At 43.7% G+C, this 20,841-nt stretch overlaps 1 protein-coding gene across 3 annotated transcripts in view; it reads left to right on the top strand.

Annotated features, from left to right (window-relative positions):
- LOC137376202 (uncharacterized) overlaps positions 1-20,841 on the top strand; it is a 175,401-nt gene that overhangs the window by 74,827 nt on the left and 79,733 nt on the right. For all 3 annotated transcript variants that reach the window (XM_068044301.1, XM_068044300.1, XM_068044299.1), the window contains one exon: positions 18,776-18,855. In XM_068044301.1, the coding sequence (XP_067900402.1) occupies positions 18,776-18,855 (80 nt within the window). The remainder of the gene's footprint in view (positions 1-18,775; positions 18,856-20,841) is intronic.

Here is a 20,841-nt window from a genome sequence, read left to right as displayed (position 1 = left end):
ATGTACTTATCATACGCTGTTTTATTTGCCAGCTGGATGCAGGCGATGAACATGAGAAAATAAATGGGATGATCAATCACCAGCTTCCACCTCCTGTGCTACTTCTCCATCTCCCTTGTGCCTGTCCGTGATGGTAATAATAATTGGTCAATAATTCTGCCAATTTCTGAGGTGATCTGCTGTCCAAAATCACATGACCTTGATATGTGGTTATCCCAAAGAAGCAGTGTTGTATATTGGAATAGTATGAGATTTATTATTAAAATGACGCCTTTTGACATGATTGTTTGGCTTATCTTATGTTTTAAATTCAACCCTTAAGTAGATGAGTACAGATCCTTATTAAGTAAGAACTGTGCCCACTTTGATTAATAATTAGCTCCTAGCATAAATGAATATAAATGCCTGAAATAAGAATTTAGAGTATTGAATTGGTACGAGTCATACCATTTAATTACAGCAGCCCTTAGATAAATATTCATTGTGAATTTAGATCGGAAAGGTTCCAGAGTGCTGATTTAAAAAAGAAAAAAGACTTGTATTTATATAGCACCTTTCACAATCACTGGATGTCCAAAAGCACTTGGCAGCCAATAAATTACATTCAAAGTGTAGTCACTGTTGCAATGAAGGAAATGCAGCAGCCAATTTGTGCATAGCAAGCTCCCACAAACACTAATTTAATAACGGCCGAGTTATCTGTTTTTGTAATACTGATTAAGAGGTAAATCTTACCCAGGACTTGCCTGCTCTTTGAACTTGTGCCACAGGATCCTTTATGCGCACTTGAGAGAGCAGACAGGGCCTCAGTTTAACATGTCACCAAAAAGAGGACACCTCCAACACTGTGCGTCTGAAAAACAAGGGCGACACAGTGGCGCAGTGGTTAGCACAGCAGCCTCACAGCTCCAGCGACCCGGGTTCAATACTGGGTACTGCCTGTGTGGAGTTTGCAAGTTCTCCCTGTGTCTGCGTGGGTTTCCTCTGGGTGCTCCGGTTTCCTCCCACATGCCAAAGACTTGCAGGTTGATAGGTTAATTGGCCATTATAACTTGCCCCTAGTATAGGTAGGTGGTAGGGAAATATAGGGACAGGTGGGGATGTGGTAGGAATATGGAATTAGTGTAGGATTAGTATAAATGGGTGGTTGATGGTCGGCACAGACTCGGTGGGCCGAAGGGCCTGTTTCAGTGCTGTATCTCTAAACTAAACTAAAGTGTATTCCCTCAATGTTACACTAGAGCATCAGCTTTGACTTTTGTCCTCAACTCCTGGAGTCAGACTCGAACCCACAACCTTCTGACTCAGAAAGTGAGAATGCTACCCTCTGAGCCACAGCTGACACACAAAATTCACTGGAAGGCCTCTCCTACAAAAACTCCATTGCTATTTTGAACCCTCTCACAATCGTGCTAATGATAAGCTGACCCAGTGTGATTTCTTTTCCCTATTGTTTAAAGTGCTGACTGACCCCAGACAGTTTACGCACCAGGAAGTCAAATTAATTTACCTGCCTGACGCGGGCACTGACTTTCAATTTACAGTTGACATCAGGCGGTGGATTTGCATCAATGGGTTACGCCAGTCGGATTCAAACCTGCTCCTATGGATCGGTGCCAAAGTCAGCAAGGAGATGTTGGGAGCAATGTAACCTCTAATTTTTTTTTGGGAGTCTGTGGGCGATTTGTTAAGTGTGCGGCCCCTTTAAATTTTTTTCGTGGCTGTGCACGCCCGATATCTTAAAGGGGCTGACTGCGGGAAGTTGTGGGCAGCTGCGTAACGGCGCAGATTAGAGGAAGCATTGATTGGGAGTTTATTTTTTTAACTTTTTACGTCTGTGCTGAAATCCAGAATGTGTGAACATATGGTCCGATCATAGAATGTGGGTCACAACCAGTGAAAAATGGCACACAAGTTACCCGGGCTTTTTTCTGGCTGTTGTACTGTTTAGCAATAAAACACAGCAGCTAAAGCTGTATCATATACTTCAAAAACCATGTTCAAATTAGAGCAAAACAAAGTTCACGACTGATGTGCACTGCTTTTTATGAGGTATGCTATATGATAAGGATATTGTGGAGTCTGGAAGGACCACATAAACTTTATCTCAGTCTTGTTTTTCCTTGGAGTATCCATCTGCTGGTTTTATATAACACAAACTACAAGCTCATTATTTCTATTTTTAAAACCTTTGATAACCCACTGCTTGGTTATGGTAAAATCATATGATAACAGGAGACAATAAAAGCTTTCAGATGAAAGAATTAATACCATGGCCATAAGACATGACGATCTCACAGTACTGTAACATAATGCGTCAGGAAATTAATGTCATGTGTCTTTGTGTTTCTTTGCCAGTGTTATTTCACAGTGCCACGGTGTTAAGATTTTTAGTGAAGAATGCAGAAGGTAAAATTTAATGCATCTTTTAGAATCATTGATGGCACTTGTACAATGCCAGTAAGAGTCATTTCCAATAATCTTACTTTATCTATTAGCGCACCGCCATTTCAATGTGTACATGTGAATTCACACTAGCTCACATAATGCGATGGCAGATCTTTTACTGATTTCAACATAGCTTTTTTTTGGCAGAAGTTAATTAATTTCCATGCAAGATAAGGTAGCAATGATATTGCTGGGTGGCAGCACCTCAACCTTTGTGCCCAAATATGCCTCCCGCTTCCTAAAAAGGTAGTTCAGAAGGAATATGTTCTGGCTCCTCATCTTTGCTTTCCCTGTTCTTGGCTACAAAGTAAGGGGATTTCCTCCTTCTCCATCTTCCCCATTCTGCTGCCCTCTTTGCATTTCCAGAACTCCCAGCAGACAATAATTTTGGCAGGGCTGGATTGTAAAACATCCCTTAATCTCCTCAGGCCTTTGCATCGCTGCTTCAAGACGCCTGCTCAGTGTTTGGTAGTGGTCGATTGGCTGAATAGGCTTTGCTGTATGTGTGCTTCACTGTGGTTTGTGGTTGCCTCGGAGGTGTCATGATATTGGACTGAGCCAAAAAGCTTCAGTCTCTTAGGAGCCTTCTTTGCCTCTTCTTTCTCTATCTAATAATCCTGGCACCATGGATTGCCTTAAAATGAAGGCATCATGATTGCTGTCTATTTTGATCGTCACAGATGACTTGACACATTCCCATGCTGACAGCCATAGCTGTGGCTTAGTTGGTGGTACTCTTGCCTCTGATTTGGAAAGTTGTGGGTTCCAGTCTCCCTCCAGAAACTTATGCATGAAAGTATCTTGGCTGGCCTCTGATGATATAGGACTGAGGGCTGTGACATTAAACTGAGGCCCTGTCTAGCCACTCAGGTGACTGCAAAGGATCCCATGGTGCTATTTTGAAGAAGAACAGGGGAATTATCCCCAGTGTCCTGGCTAGTATTTATTCCTCAATCAACATCACAAAAAAGATTATCTGGCCATTATCACAGTGCTGTTTGTGGGATCTTGCTGTGCGCAAATTGGCTCCCGTATTTCCGACCTTACAACAGTGGCTACACCTCATTGGCTGTAAACTGCTTTAGGATTTCCTGAGGCCATGAGGTGGATGTTGCTAATCTCAACAGTGGTAACGTGGGATGAGTTGCCCAAGTAAAAGCTCAAAAAGTCTGTGGTGACCTTGACAGTCACTGACAGTGCTGGAAGTTGGCTTGGAGTGGGCTGGAGTTCAAAATCCAGGAGGTACCACAACAGCATCGTCGACTCTCTAGTGATAGCCTGCAAAGGTCATTTCCCTCTAACCTTTCCACATCTGGAATCACAAGATATTTCACTTTATTAATATGCATGTGATTACAATATATTTTACGTGAATTGGTGGTCCTATAGTACAGTGGTTCTCAAACATTTTTGGTTGCAGGATCCCTTTTCAAATGGATTAGTAATCACGGCCCCCTCATCTATATAATACTCATAATATGAAAATGCTGCATGTAAAGAGTGTTTTAATAATGTTTTTAAGAAAGCAGTTATTTACTTGCAGATATCAGTGAGATGGGTGTCCCTGCTTCTCACGATAGTCTGTCTATCCTTGTACGCTCCCCTCTTAGGTGAGACAGCCAGCCTACTCTACGCTGCACATGTGGCAGCTGCACTCTGCTTCCTCCTTGCGGATCACATCTCACATTATTTCACAGACCCCCTGGAGTCCCTACGGACTCCCCAGTGTCTCCACATTCCAGTTTGAGAAACCCTGCCATAGCACCATAAAATATGATAGCACTCTTTCCATGCAGCACTTCCATATTATGAGTATTATATAGATGAGGGGGCCGTGATTACTAATCCATTCGAAAAGGGGTCCTTCAACCAAAAATATGGTGTCTGGTCCAGCTCTTTCCTACAGCAATCTGAAACTAATCGCACCGCCCTGCACTGTCCTCATATCCTTACATGTTCCTCAGCTGCATATATTTATTCATATTACACTTAAAGGTGCAATTACCTCTGCCTCAACCACTCCTTCAACCCTCTATGTAACATAAATTCTCCCAACCTCTCTCCTTCGTCTTTTAGTGATCATTATCACTGACTCCCTGACCAGAGGAAATAATCTTTCCCTATTCACTCTATCAAAATGAATAGAAAAACCTCCACTAAATCTCCTCTTAGCCTGCTCTGATCAGTGCAGATAGTCCCAGTGTGCAACTCTCTCCATATAACTGTAGTTTCCTATTCCTATCATAATTCTGGTGAATCTACACTGTACACATTCTATGGTTTTAATGTCCTTCCTATAATAAGATGCACAAAATTGCATATGGTACTCTAATTGTGCTTGTGTATAAATCTTGCACATTGACCTCTGAATCTAAATGTTTGATAAGTCACATGAAGGTTTTTCTCTGAAACCTCACATTTGTAGTGTAATGTATAATATCAAACGGAGGTCACTGCCTGTTTTTAATCCTCTGATTCTCTCAACCTCCATCTTTCTCTGCGGGAAAGAGAAACCATCTTGTGACTTTATCCTCTGCCTTTCTTGTTCAGAGGAACTAGAAGAACCATCAGCAATATTCATAGAAAGAATGTTTAAGGCACAGAAAGAGGCCACTCGGCCCATCGTGTCTGTGCCAGCCTAAAAACGATCCACCTATTCTAATCCCGCATTTGGTCCGTAGCTCTGCAGATTACAGCACTTGAGGTGCATATCCAGACTCCTTCTGAATGAGTTGAGGGTTTCTGCCTCAACTACCCTTTCAGGCAGTGAGTTCCAGACCCCCAGCACCCTCTGGGTGAAAACGTTTTTCCTCATCTCCCCTCTAATCTTTCTACCAATCACTTTAAATCCATGCCCCCTCGTCACTGACCTCTCTGCTAAGGTGAATAGACCCTTCGCCTCCACTCTATCCAGGCCCCTCAACATTTTGTACATTTCAATCAGATCTCCCCTCAGCCTTCTCTGTTCCAAGGAGAACAACCCCAGCCTATCTAATCTTTCCTCATAGCTGCATTTTTCCAGTCCTGGCAACATCCTCGTAAATCTCCTCTGTACCCTCTCTGGTGCAATTACATCCTTTCTGTAATGAAGTGACCAGAACTGCACACAGTACTCAAGTTGTGGCCTAACCAATGATTTATATAGTTCCAGAATAACCTCCCTGCTCTTATATTCTATACCTCGGCTAATAAAGGAAAGGATTCCATATACCTTCTTAACCACCTTATCGACCTGTCCTGCTACCATAAGAATGTTTAATGAGCTCATACAGTATTCCTTTCTGCACTATTAAACAGTTCAAATAATTGAATTAAGGTTTTTTATTAAAATAGTGGAGAGGAATAGAAACATGTTAAGTGTTTATCCTATAGCATCACTAATCGTAATATCAAGGCACACAAGTGATGCGTTAACAATACGTATGGGCATTGCCGCTATCTTAATGACATAACAACAGCAATTGCTGCTTGTGCTGCTGCTACTCTAGTTATTTCACATCGATTTTCCTCTTCATTCTGGTGCTGCTGGAGATGACTAAGAACCAACAAGATCAATACTAACATTTTATTTTGCATTAGTGGCCCTGAGATGAGCTTTTAAATCTATTCCAGAGCAAGTTTTGCCATCCATTTCTGATTGTAAAAGTCAAGCAGTTATAAAAATTTGTGATTAACTTTTACATCCATTTGTCACTGGTAGTAAACTCAAGTCAATTTATTTGATCACTTTTAGGCTAGAATTTTACGCTGCCCCCTCCCCCCCCCACGATGGCAACAGGCTGGAGTCAGGATGGTGGGGGGGGGGAGCAGGATGGTGGAGGGGCATAAAATTGTGTGGGAGGCAGGGAGTGCCAATTATCTCACATTCCAGCCCAGGCTGCAATTTTACGGGGGAGGTGACAAATGGCCCGCCCGCCCAGGCCAATTGAGGCCCTTAAGTGGCCAATTAATTACCATGAGGTTACAGATTGTGGTTGAGTACAATTCTGCTGCTGCTGATGGCCCACAGCACCTCATGGATGCCCAGTTTTGAATTGCTAGATCTCTTCAAAATCTATCCCATTTAGCACGGTGGTAGTGCCACACAACAGGATGGACGGTATCCTCAATGTGAAGACAGGACTTCGTCACCGCAAGGACTGTGCGGTGGTCACTCCTACCGATACTGTCATAGACAGATGCATCTGCGGCAGGTAGATTGGTGAGGACGAAGTCAAGTAGGTTTTTCCCTCTTGTTGGTTTTCTCATCACCTGCCGCAGGCCTAGTTGACGGACTTTGCCAGCTCAGTCAGTAGTGGTGCTACCGAGCCACTCTTGGTGATGGACATTGAAGTCCCCCACCCAGAGTATATTCTGTGCCCTTACTACCCTCAGTGCATCTTTCAATTAGTGTTCAACATGGAGAAACACTGATTCATCAGCTGAGGGTGGGGGGGGGGGGGGGTGGGTGCGGTGTGGGGTAGGTGGTAATCAGCAGGAGGTTTCCTTGCCCATGTTTGACCTGATGCCATGAGACTTCATGGGGTCCGGAGTCGATGTTGAAGACTCCCAGAGCAACCCCCTCCCGACTGTATATCACTGTGCCACCACCTTTGGTGGGTCTGTCCTGCTGGTGGGACAGGGCATACTGAGGAATGGAGATGGTGGTGTCAGGGACATTGTCTGTAGGTATGATTCCGTGAGTATGACTATGTCAGGCTGTTGCTTGACTAGTCTGTGGGACAGCTCTCCCAACTTTGGGACAAGCCCCCTGGATGTTAGTAAGGAGGACTTTGCAGGGTCGACAGGGCTGGGTTTGGCATTGTCGATTCCAGTGCCTAGGTCGATGCCGAGTGGTCTGTCCTTTTCATTCCTTTTCTTACACTTTGTAGCGGTTTAATACAACTGAGTGGCTTGCTAGGCCATTTCAGAGGGCATTTTAAGAGTCAACCACATTGCAATGGGTCTGGAGTCACATGTACGACAGACCAGGAAAGGACAGCAGATTTCCTTTCCTAAAGGCCATTAATAAACCTTTTGGTTCAGACCTACCGGCCGTCCATGTCTCCGCTTTAAAGACGTCTGCAAATGCGACATGAAGTCCTGTAACATTGATCACAAGTCGTGGGAGTCAGTTGCCAGTGATCGCCAGAGCTGGCGGGCAGCCATAAAGGCGGGGCTAAAGCGTGGCGAGTCGAAGAGACTTAGCAGTTGGCAGGAAAAAAGACAGAAGTACAAGAGGAGAGCCAACTGTGTAACAGCCCCGACAACCAATTTTTTCTGCAACACCTGTGGAAGAGTCTGCCACTCTAGAATTGGCCTTTATAGCCACTCCAAGCATTGCTCCACAAACCACTGACCACCTCCAGGCGCTTACCCATTGTCTCCCGAGACAAGGAGGCCAAAGAAGAAGAAGAATACAACTGAGTGGCTTGCTAGGCCATTTCAGAGGGCATTTTAAGAGTCAACCACATTGCAATGGGTCTGGAGTCACATGTACGCCAGACCAGGTAAGGACAGCAGATTTCCTTTCCTAAAGGCCATTAATAAACCTTTTGGTTCAGATGGACTCATTTGGGACTGAAGTGATTTCATAGATGCTGGATTTTGTTTTTTTTTTAAAAAAAAGGTCATTGGAAGGACTTGAGCTTTCTGTTTAAAAAAATGTACTGAATGTCACATGTCTTCAGCTCAATAAACAGCAGGTGCCTTCTGACTATGGGAGTTGTTTACCGAGAAGCGACATGTCAAGATTTATGGTGGTGAAGACTGGGTTTCATTTTTGAATGCTGTTTTGAGTCAGTTGGGGGTCAGCCTGCTAAAAGAGAAGACCAGTTCATCTTTTCTCCACCTCTTTGAGAAACTCTGAGAATCAAGAGTAAGAAATAGAGAAACTGAAGCAGCATTTCTCCTGAGAAGCTTCTGGAAGACTTCCTCTCGACATCTCCTGAACGAACTGTATGCCATCTAGAACATAACATATCTTAACCTTTTTCTTCAATAATTAACAAGTATTTTGGTCAAAGCATCTTAATTTTTCCTTTAACCAGTGTGTGTGTTGATATATAGAAGGGAAATATATACATATTTACTGTCATATTTCAAACTGTGTTAAAGCTTTGCATCTTTATTGACTAAGTCTTGTTTTATAATAAATTAATACTTTTGCTGTTTATTAGGAGAAACCAGGTTGGTGGATAATATTCTGACATAAAAATAGAGTGTATAATTGGCTGTATTGGTAACTGGGTGAACATTTAAACATATGTTGTGACCCGTGGAGAAGTGGAACTAGAGAAAGACAGTGCACTCCTCCAGCCTCAGTCATAACATTCCCAAACTTCCCTAAAACCATTCAATAAACCACAAGATAAGAATTCCTGGTGACCTCCTCTACTCAAAATTTTGCAAGGACAGATTTGACTAAACAAAGTTTCAATCTTTAGCTGCCTAATTAGACTGCAATGTTTACACGGAAAGCCTTATTCTGAAATGGAATCTTGCAAAAGCACTTTGCTTATATGGTGTAGGCCTTATCTTCAGGTCAGTCCTTAACATGTGGCTCCCTCCCCCCAACACATCTGGTATTTTCTCCTCCTTCAGGCACCTTACCTTCTTCTATCTCCCTGCTCTTTCATTTAAAAATCTTGTCCTCTACCCTCCCCCAAGCCACATGCCATCTTCTCCTTGGGATGTCCTCCTTTCAGCTTTCCCTTAGTCCCAGTTCTGAGCAATTCCTCATCCTCTGTGATTTCCAGCTTCACCTCAATGTCACCCTCCAGTCTTCCCTCAATCTCATCCCTGAATAAACTTGTCCACTGTTATCCTTGGCCGCCCCATTGCCATTTCTCATGTGGACTTTCTATACCTGTAGTCTTGATCACTGACAAGGCAATCTCTGTATGCTTCCTTTTCTCCCTTAGCAACCCCATCCAGCTAAACCACTCATCCACTTCCAATCACATAAGAGGACATAATCTTAAAATCACAGCTAGGCCATTCAGGAGTGAAATCAGGAAGCACTTTTTTATGCAAAGGGTGATAAAAATCTGGAACTCTCAACCCTAAAGACTGTGAATGCTGCATCAGTTGGAGCTTTCAAGACTGAAATTGTGAAAGTTTTGTTAGATCAGGATATCAAAGGATAGTGAACAAAGGCAGGAAAATGGATTTTGAGGTGCAGATCAGCCACAATGTCATTGAATGGGGTAGCAGGCTCGAGGGGCTGAATGGCCTCCTCCTGTTCCGAATGTTTCCATGTTTCACCATCCACCCATGACCGAAAACAGCTTATAACCATACTTTCCATTTTCTCTTTACTCATCATGATACCTCTGCAACTGTTGATTTGCTTAACCAATGCCTCACCGTGATCTTTGAAGGCCCCTTTTTCAGAATAAAACTATCATGGTCTCCCACTCTGGTTGTTTATCTATTACAGAACCCACTTTCCTCTCTTGAACCCAAGGGGCACAAACTTGAACATACTCGATGTATGACAGCTCTTGCCATCCATCATCTGTTATACTGCACTTTTCTGACCTCTGCCAAAACCACCCATCATTCCAGGATCTTCCTCAGGAGCAAGGATAACCTCCCAGGGCCCTTTGCTCTATGAGTTGCCGCCTCTTTAAACCCCTCTCTCAGCAAACACAGAATGCAATGCAACGGGCAAAATACTGCGCATGCTTGAAAACTGAAATACAAACAAAGTGCTGGAAATACTCAGCAGGTCTGGCAGCATCTGTGGACAGAGAAACAGAGTTGAAATGTCACCTTTTGTCAGATCGCAATGCAAAATAAAAGAAAGTATTGCATTTATATAGAACCTTTCATGACCACAGGACATCCCAAAGCACTTGATGGCCAATGAAGTACTCTTGAACAAAGGCCTGCTACCCGACTCGAACCTGGCGGGACCCGACGACATGTCGGGTTCGGGTTCGGGTTGGGTGGCTCTTCTGGGTCCGGCTTTCGGGTTCGGGTCGGGTTGGGTCGGGTCAGGGTCACACACACAAAGTAAGTATTGCATTTTGCTCTGCTGGTAAGTGTTAAAAGTAAAAAACCCACCTGAGCTGGGAGTCTGGGACGTCAAGGAGGGAAACTCTGAGTCTGCGCAGTGAGCGAGTGAGCGTCTCTATGGCGTCATCACTCTCACACTGCAGATTTCTGCAGATTGCTGCAGGTGGAAGGTAAGTTGGGTCGGGCTCGGGTCGGGTCGGGTCGGGTTCAGGCTCGGGTCGGGTTGGGGTCGAGGTCGGGGTTGGGCTCAGGTTGGGTCGGGCGTGGGAAAAAATGGAGGGACATAGGCCGGGTCGGACTCAGGTCCAATGTGGTTTTGTCAGGTTCGGGTCGGGTTTTGTTTCCCTGACCTGAGCAGGCCTTTGCTCTTGAAGTGTAGTCACTGTTGTAATGTAGGAAATAAAGCAGCCAATTTGCACACTGCAAGCTTCCACAAACAACGATATAATAATGGCCAAATAATAGTTTTTTGTGATATTGATTGAGGGGTAAATATTGTCCAAGACACTGGGGAGAACTCCCCTGCTCTTCTTCAAAAATAGTGCCATGGGATCTTTTACGTCCACTTCAGTTTATCATCTCATCCAAAAGACGGCACCTGTGACAATGCAGCACTCTGTCAGTGTCAGCCTTGATGTTTGTTCTTAAGTCTCTCGAGTGGGACTCTGAACCCACAACCTTCTGACTCAGGTGAGAGTGCAACCCACTGAGCCAGGACTGATGTGATGCAATTAAATCTCGCTCTCACAAAACACAGAATACAATGGTTGTACATAGTTTCAGTTCAAAGTCCCATTTGGACTGTAGCCCATATCTATTTGGGGCAGCTCCTAATTTCACTGATTCCTAATTGAGCTGTTTTGAAAATAACACTCTTGTGTTTGCACTAATTTGTTATGATTTGGGAAGCATTCCCCAAATTCATTCCTAAACCATGTCACTCGTCCTAGCCCGTGGCTAGTTCTGGACTTTGCAAAAGTTGACAGCACTGAGTGTAAACATAGTGTTAGAATGTAAGTCTTCAACAAGGACTAATGCCTATTCAGTGATCGATCAGATTTGTAAGTATTATAATATCATCATGGATGAGTACATAGATGGTAGCTATGCCATACTTTAAACAAAAGTAATTGTTTTATTGGTATAATCAGGGGCTAAAGTAGACTGTAATGTCTCATTAGCTTCCTCAAAAACAAGTCTCTGCTGAATTATTGTTCAAAAAGATAGTGTTAACATTTGACTATTTCCATACAATGATGGAGCTCAGTGAGGCAGTTTTATCACCCACTCACCCGATAACCTGCTGTTAGAAATGAACTAGTGCTTTTAGCTCTAGGCAATTGCAGGACATGTGCACTGTGGGGTTAGAAAGCGGAACAGTGAATGCTGTAATATTGACATGCAAACTCTAAGTGCTGGAAACTTAATGAGGTAAAACAATGAATTCAGCAACTGTACAACATGTTGATCAGCAGCCGAGAGAAGAAGGTATGTTAATGAGCCAAAGCTTCCCAGAAAAATAATGGCGTTTTAACAGTGTGCACTATTATTACTGCGCAAATCAGTCATATGCTCAGGGGCTGAAGAGATACACCATGAGTTGTGAATCTCCAGGTCTATTTACAACTCCACCATTTGCTGCACTCAATCTCGCCCTTAGCCTCCCTGTTATTTCTAAGAACTTACCAGATTTGGCATTACTTGCCCATTGAACTCATTGCAGAAAGTTCAGGTGGATGATTATCAATGTAAGTTCCCTTTTAACAACAGTATAATTGTTAATGTAATCAGTCCATTAGTCCCTCTGGTCCACAAAAGGAACAATTTAAATTGTTGTCTCATTCCTGCAGGCAGTAAATTGCTGCTAGAAATTTTTAAAAATTGTAATTTGAAAATTTTATGTTTTTTCTTGCTTTTCCATTCTGTTTCTATTTTTTCTCTCTCTTTTAATCCAATCTTTCTTTCCCTCTCTTTATTTTTCTTTCTGTACCTAACTCTAATTCACCCTATTTTATTCTCTGTTATTCCTCTGTTTATTTCTTAATCCTTAAATCTCCCTGGTTATTGAGATAGTCTATTGGCCCCTTCATCTACTGAGGTCCCAGATGTTCCATTGCCATCACCGCACGGTCAGCAAGTTAATCCACAAATTATATTTAAGCTGAAGGGTACAAAAAAAAAATCAAACTAACAGGGAGCGCCGTGAGAATTCCCGCCTTGCAAGATTTGGGCCAATGCTTCAGGTGTGACCCGTCAGCAGAACATATAGCGGGACATAATGGAGAAAAATTACTTTGCAAGATAATTTAACAACAATCTAAATGAATTCATGAATGTTTCCTCTGGTCAGCATTTCTAACATTTTATCTTACTGGGATTTACAATTTTACCAGAGAAAAGCCAATTAGAAGAAATCAGTAGTTACAAGAACAATTTCTATTTCATTACAGTTAATTACAATCACTATACAGGCAACTTGGGAACAGTAAGTGCGTTATGTAACAATCACCCAGTTAAGAGTTTAGTAAAATTAGCAAAGTTTAACAATAATGCTGGCACACCACTCTGCTCGATTGGATTACTGGCTGTAATTATTTATCTGTCTGATTTGTGGCTGGAAATCTAATACTAGCTAAAGCACTGCCTACGAGTATATCAAGCTGCAGATATGTCAACATGGGGCGTACATTCATCGTTTTCATAAAGAATAACATGACATGACTGTCATCAGGGTACTGATGTGTTTCCCAATGTAGAGCCATTAGACCTGTAGAGTGGTCATGTGTCCAAGCTTTGTCCATTTGGAAGTCATTACGTGACCATTTTTTTTGGTTACAGTTATTTTGACGTGTGAAGTCCTTGGAAGTTGTGAGTAGATAAAAGTTATCAATTCTACATTCCAGCTTGAATGTGTCTCTTACTGAGTTATTAGTCTGGTTTAGATACCGTCAAAGAGCTGTAACATTACTATGTTAGAATTTGGTATAAACAAGCAGTAAATGTTAACAAGGTTTCTGGCATGGAATATTGGGCCATTCAACAACAAGAAAAGTATGTATTTATATAGCCCCTTTAACGTAGTATATAAATCCAAGGCACTTCACAGGAGCGATTATCAAATAAAAATTTGACACCGAGCCACTTAATAGATATTAAGACAGGTGACCAAAAGCTTGATCAAAGAGGTCGGTTTTAAGGAGCGTCCTAAAGGAGGAGAGAGAGGTAGAGAAATGGAGAGATTTAGGAAGGGAATGTCAGAGCTTAGAGCCTTGGCAGATGAAGAAGTGAAGGCACGGCCGCAAACGGTGGAGTGATTAACATCAGGGATACACAAGAGGTCAGAATTGGAGGAGTGCAGAGATTTCAGAGGGTTGTAGGGCTGAAGGAAATTACAGATATAGGGAGGGGTTGAGGCCATGGAGAGATTTGAAAATGAAGATGAGAATTCTAAAATAGAGGTATTTTCGGACCGGGAGCCAATCTATGTCAGCAAGTGCAGGGGTGAAAGGTGAACAGGACTTGGCGCCAGTTAGAATATGGGCAGCAGAGCTTTGGATGAGCTTAGGTTTATGAATGGTACGAGGAGGGAAATGGTGCTCTGGGGTAGCCTTACCTTGCTAAATTGCTTAAAGTTTGTAATTTTCTTCTGTCTGATCCCAGATATTGTAGACAGTGTTGAACCTCAGCATTACCCTTGCCAGGCATGGTGTACTACCGTTCTTTGAGAAGGGTCTACTGGTGCGCTCAATAGGATAACTCTCCTTGAACTCACTTGTGCACATCCTCGTCATCAGCTATTGAATAGGGGCTATGGTGCAGAAATATTCCATCACTTTCCCACCACTCTGTTTTCTATGCCTACTCCTAGATCAAACTCTGAATGTAGCCTGTTCCCTTTAAGTGGCTGCATTCCCTTTCAATTAGAACTGCAGTCTTTCAGGGTTGCAAAGTCTAATGACATCCATGCCCAAGGCACCAGTAACAGAAGGAGCTTATATAAATTAGATGAATGAGTTGGGTTGCTGTGTTGAGTGACCTCCTGATGTGCTGGTGGCCTTTTTTTTAGATTAGATTAGAGATACAGCACTGAAACAGGCCCTTCGGCCCACCGAGTCTGTGCCGAACATCAACCACCCATTTATACTAATCCTACACTAATCCCATATTCCTACCAAACATCCCCACCTGTCCCTTTATTTCCCTACCACCTACCTATACTAGTGACAATTTATAATGGCCAATTTACCTATCAACCTGCAAGTCTTTTGGCTTGTGGGAGGAAACCGGAGCACCCGGAGAAAACCCACGCAGACACAGGGAGAACTTGCAAACTCCACACAGGCAGTACCCGGAATCGAACCCGGGTCCCTGGAGCTGTGAGGCTGCGGTGCTAACCACTGCGCCACTGTGCCGCCTTGTGTCGAATCAGAAATCAGCCCATACAAAAAATGTCATCTATCTGGTATAAGATGTGTGATAACTCTGGTGTTTACTTAGTTGTGAAGATCGGATAGGATAAACATAAGATCTGTCATTTTGAGTGTGACTCAGCAAATATTTGGCCGTTTCCACCTCCCCAAAACTATCCTCCTAGATGCTCACAAAGTGCTGGACCTAAACCTGACCACACCCCACCATGAAATGACTGAACACTCCACCTAACGAGCACTAACTGGGACTGTCCCTCCTGAGAGACTCTGCATTCAGCACTGATCAGCATCTCTATCAACCCTGTCTACTAAACCCAGCTACAACACCGAGTACACAAGGTAACACCCAGAATGTAGCAGAATCCTCAGCCAACTACAATATCCACATCACCACAAATTCCAGCAAAATAAAAGTAGCTCGGCCACCACAAAACACCCCGATTTTTCATAATTTTTGCTATGATTTCCTTAGTGCGTTGATGAAACAGTGGCCCTGATTTTGCAGTGATAATAACAGTGAAACTATCAGTGTTCACCATTATTACAGTTCTTAAACTGACAGCAACTTCTGGAGTCAACCCATATGCCGTTAAATGTGGAAATTCAGAAGTTGCTATCAGCGATTCTGTGCTTCTCCAGAGGGTGCACTCCTGGAGTCTCTGCAGATGGCAGTCAATTAGAAATAACTGAACTCATGAGAACATCCTCTTTTACACTGTGATATCGCTGTTAAAAACCCATAAAAAGTTACATTTTGTTCATGAGGTTTTTAACAGCGTACTAAGTTATAGCTACTGCTGAATAAACTCTCTCTCCCTAGAAAACAAATTTTATATCTGTGTAATGTCAAATTTTTCCATTGTGATAAAAATTGCAAGTTTTTATTTTTTCAAAAGTTTGTGTATGATATTTCAGCTTATAATGCGTATGTCCCAATTTTTATTCCACTCTCTATAAAATGTAATTAAAAGTGAAGGATAATCAGTCATTTTACTTCCTGGTTTGCTGTCTGTGAGAATACTTCACAGCGGCACAGTGGCGCAGTGGTTGGGGTGGCACAGTGGCGTAGTGGTTAGCACCACAGCCTCACAGCTCCAGCGACCTGGGTTCAGTTCTGGGTACTGCCTGTGCGGAGTTTGCAAGTTCTCCCTGTGACTGCATGGGTTTCCGCCGGGTGCTCTGGTTTCCTCCCACAGCCAAAGACTTGCAGGTTGATAGGTAAATTGGCCATTGTAAATTGCCCCTAGTGTAAGTAGGTGGTAGGAGAATGGTGGGGATGTGGTAGGGAATATGGGATCAATGTAGCATTAGTATAAATGTGTGGTTGTTGGTCAGCACAGGCTGAAGGGCCTGTTTCAGTGCTGTATCTCTGAATAAAAATGATTGGCTGTTTACTCTGCTTGATGACATCACATTTGCTGGGCACCTAGAGATCCTCTTCTGATGAAGGGTCACTGACCTGAAACGTTAACTCTGCTTCTCTCTGCAAAGATGCTGCCAGACCAGCTGAGTATTTTCAGCATTTCTTGTTTTTATTTCAGATTTCCAGCACCTGCAGTATTTTGCTTTTATTATATTAGAGATCCCCTTGATGTGGCACAAGATTCAAATGAACATTGGGAAAGTGGAAATCCATATCACAGATATTGCAGATCTTTGTGAGAACTTTCTGTGAGGTCAGTGGTGAGCGCTGTCACTTTCACCCTGACTGCAAAATCCAGGTCTGTGATTTTCCCTGAAAATTACCATGTCTAAAGTATAGCGATATGCATCTGAGTTTTTTTAATATAAAGCTCTGGTGTATTATATACATTTCCTTCTCTATCCCTGTAACCTCCTTCAGTCCGACAACCCTCCAAGAACTCTGCATTCCTCCAAGTCTAGCCTCTTGTGCATCCCTCACTCCCTTTGCCCTACGGTTGGCACCATGCCTTCAACTGCCTGGGCCCCAAGATGTGGAATTCCCTCCCTAAATCTCTCTGTCTCTCTTTCCTCCTTTAAGGCACACCTTAAAACCTATCCCATTGACCAACTGTTCTAATATCCCCTTATGTGGCTCAGTGTCAAATCTTGGTTTGATAACTGCACTTGTGAAGCACCTCGGGAAGTTTTATTACCTTGAAGTTGCTATATAAATGCAAGTTCTTGTTGTTCTGCAAAGCTGGAGGGTCAAGGAAACTCCCAGCATGAGAGCCCACTCCCCCTGGCCATCTGATAAAGGGATGGTGTACAATCAAAAATATTCTGTTTATGTCATAGAGAGATACAGCACTGAAACAGGCCCTTCGGCCCACCGAGTCTGTGCCGACCATCAACCACCCATTTATACTAATCCTACATGAATCCCATGTCCCCTACCACATCCCCTCAATTCCCCTACCAACTACCTACACTAGGGGCAATTTACAATGGTCAATTTACCTATCAGCCGACAAGTCTTTGGCTGTGGGAGGAAACCGGAGCACCCGGTGAAAACCCACGCAGTCACAGGGAGAACTTGCAAACTCCGCACAGGCAGTACCCAGAACCGAACCCGGGTCGCTGGAGCTGTGGGGTGATGCTAACCACTGCGCCACTCGTTTAGATATTGGAGAGGGAATGGGAAAAATAAAGAGAAGATAATGTAATGGTGTAATCATTTATTCAGTTATATTTACTAACATTAAAGGGCAGATCCAATATTATTTGAATGACATTTGTAATGCATGAAATCTGCTCACTTTCAACATTTAAGTTGCTCTGGGAAATTGAGCTGCGCCCTACTGAGTGTTTGGAGCAAACAAAGACAGTCTATTAAGTGAGACTTCAGGTGGAATTAGTGTGGATGAACCTCTGCCTTCAGTGGCACATTGAAAACCTGACCACTTGTAAAAGACTGCTGGTGAAAAACAATGTGCTCCCTGTCGAGAATTTAATAAGGAGTGGGCTCCCAAGTGTGACCATGGTAAGCGAAAGAGCAGTTCAATTTTATTTTACAAATGAAATGTCAGTCATTGAGCTGCAAATTTTTTCTTAACGTAATGTATCTTGTTAGTTTGACAAGCAGTAACTGTTGTGGTATATCGAGCTTTAACTGTTATATATAGAGTCATGATGGTAGACAGTGGTGTATAGAGAAAGGAATGACATCAGCCTTCACAGTCTCTGAGCTGGAAAAGATCTGTACAAAGATTGGTGTCACTGCCCAATGATCATTGCCTCCTGCCTGGTCTACACTGTGCCCTTAAATCCTGCTTTCTTGTGGATGTGAAAGAAATCAATAGAAGATTATGGAGGAAAGGTTAGCTCTTCATTTGTAACAACTGTACAATGGTCTCCCACTTTCACCCTCTGTAAAATTTATGCTCATCCAAAATGCTGCAGCCCATGTCCTAACTCGCGCCAAGTCTTGTTCACCCATCACCTCTGTGCTCGCTAACCTACATCGGTTGCCAGTTAAGCAATGCATCGATTTTAAAATTCTCACCCTTGTTTTTAAATCCCTTCATGGCCTCTCCCCCCCCTATCTCTGTAACTCCAGCCGCACAATCCTCTGAGATCTCTGTGTTCCTCCAATTCCGGCCTCTTGTGCATCCCCAACTTTCATCACTCTGCGATTGGTGGCCGTGCCTTCATCTGCCGGGGCCCCAAACTCTGGAATAAATGCAAATTGTTGTTTTCACAAGTGATTTTTAATGTTGTTAAACCTCTCCTGCTTAGTTAGGGTGAATATTTAGAGGACTCTGCCGAAAAAAAAGAGGCTTAATGCTTAAGCTCAGTTGATTTTCACAGAGGCAGGACTTCCCTCTCAATGCTCTCAATTTCATTTCAGTGAAATCTCTGGACTCCCACCTCATAGAGGTTTCTTCCCTATTATTGCCTTTTCTTTCTTATGGGGGAATCTGTTTGTGTTACAGAGTGCAGCTCCTTTCCAGCCTGAGAGAAGCAGTCACACCAAGCAGCCAAGAAGCAGTGGGGCTCAGCATTCACCTTTGAAGTAAGAACATTGGCTTTTGTAGCCAATGGTGGATTTATTTTTTCTGCTTGACTGGGGCTACTTGCAGTTGTTAATTCCTAGGATTAAATGCAATGCTTTCCTCTTTGGTATTTATCAAGACTCCAGGAGTTCTGCATGCTTTGTTCCTGTTTGTCATAATTATTGCTAGAATTTGATGAATTTCGGCCCTCAAAAGCTATTACAGACCTCTTATTTTCTGCATATTAAGAGCTACAAATGCCATTTGCAAGGTTTGTGTGAGTCTCAGTTAGTAGCACTCGCACCTGAGTCAGACCATTGTGGGTTCAGTTCCCACTCCAGGACTTGCCCACAAAAGTCAAAGCTGCCCCCTTGAGTGCTATACTGTCAGAGGTGCTGTCTTTTGGATGAGATGTTGAACCAACGTCCTGTTTGCTGTCTCAGGTGGATGTTGAAGGGTCAGTTACGAGGGGACACAAGTTTAAGGTGAGGGGCAGGAGGTTTAAGGGGGATTTGAGGAAGAACTTTTTAACCCAGAGGGTGGTGACAGTCTGGAATGCACTGCCTGGGAGGGTGGTAGATGCAGGTTGCCTCACATCCTTTATAAAGTACCGGGATGAGCACTTGGCATGTCATAACATTCAAGGCTATGGGCCAAGTGCTGGCAAATGGGATTAGGTAGACAGGTCAGGTATCTTTAATGCATCGATGCAGACCCGATGGGCCAAAGGGCCTCTTCTGCACTGTATTATTCTGAGATTCTGTGGATGTGAAAGTTCATGTGGCACTATTTTAAAGGAGAGCGAGGGGAGTTCCCCCTGGTGTCCTGGCCAATATTTATCCCTCTATTAACATCAGAAAGGAGGTCAGATTTTCAGGAGCCAGGGAGGAAGTTAAAAAGTAGGACCTTGAAGGTGGTAATCTCTGGATTACTCCCAATGCCATGCACTAGTGAGAGTAGAAATTGGAATAAGGAGGAATAATGCATGGCTTGAGGCATGGTGCAGGAGGGAGCGCTTCAGATTCTTGGGACATTGGGACCACTTCTGGGGCAGGAGGCACCTATTCAAAATGGACCTCAATAGGACAGCGCCCAATGACCTCGTGGGGATGTTCACTAGAGGGTTTAAATTAAATTGGCAGGGGGGGTGGGCATCAGCATATAGAAGTAGAAGAGAGGAATAAAGGAGTGAGAGTGTTGGATAGTACCAGAGAAGGAAGTAGTAGCATATTAGATAGGAGTAGGACTACAAGGAATACAAAGACAGGTTTAGAATGCATGTATGAAAACACAATAAAGTGTGGTGAATAAGGATGGTGAGCTACAAGCAGAAATAGTATTGAGGGAATATGACGTAATGGCAATAATGGAAACGTGGCTTAAAAATGGTGAGATCTGGGCACTTAATATTCAAGGATACAAAGTGTTCAGAAAAGATAGGGAAGGGAGAAAGGGGAGGCCGGAAAATCGAATGGGAGGCGGAGGGGGCAGTTCCCAATACGGGGTGGCGACGACAAGAAATGGTCTGCCTGTCCCAGGCCAATCAATGACCTTAAATGGCTAATTAACGAGCACTTAAGGGCCTCCACCCACTGCCACAGATATGTTACTGTCAGCGGCCGGACGGCAAAGGCACCAAGAGCACTGCCAGGTAAAACCTGGCGGCCTACTTGCGGACTGCAGTGCGGGCTGCAGTGTGGGGTGCGGGGGGACCCTCCTGATTGGGCACTCTGTGCCCCAGAGAGGGCCATCCCTGAAGCCCCAACTGCCCCCACCACACAACAGACCCCCACCTCCTAAGTGACCCCTCCCCCCAATTGCCTCACTGGGGCCCAGCCGATTGTCCCTGGCGAGGCCCCAGAAACTTATCATCATTTGGGGCCGTCATCTCTTCTTACTTCTGATGGCTGGGTGCAGTCCCAGCAATGGCCAACGCTCCCAGAGGTGCTGCTGGGATTAAGAGCTGCTGGCCCGCAGACTGGCTGGTAGCTCCATTTGGCGGGACT

This window comes from Heterodontus francisci, chromosome 13 (genome assembly GCF_036365525.1).
Source record: "Heterodontus francisci isolate sHetFra1 chromosome 13, sHetFra1.hap1, whole genome shotgun sequence".
Lineage (NCBI taxonomy): Eukaryota > Metazoa > Chordata > Chondrichthyes > Heterodontiformes > Heterodontidae > Heterodontus > Heterodontus francisci.
The sequence above is the reverse complement of the archived record's forward strand: the minus strand, read 5'-3'. Positions and strand labels throughout refer to the sequence as shown.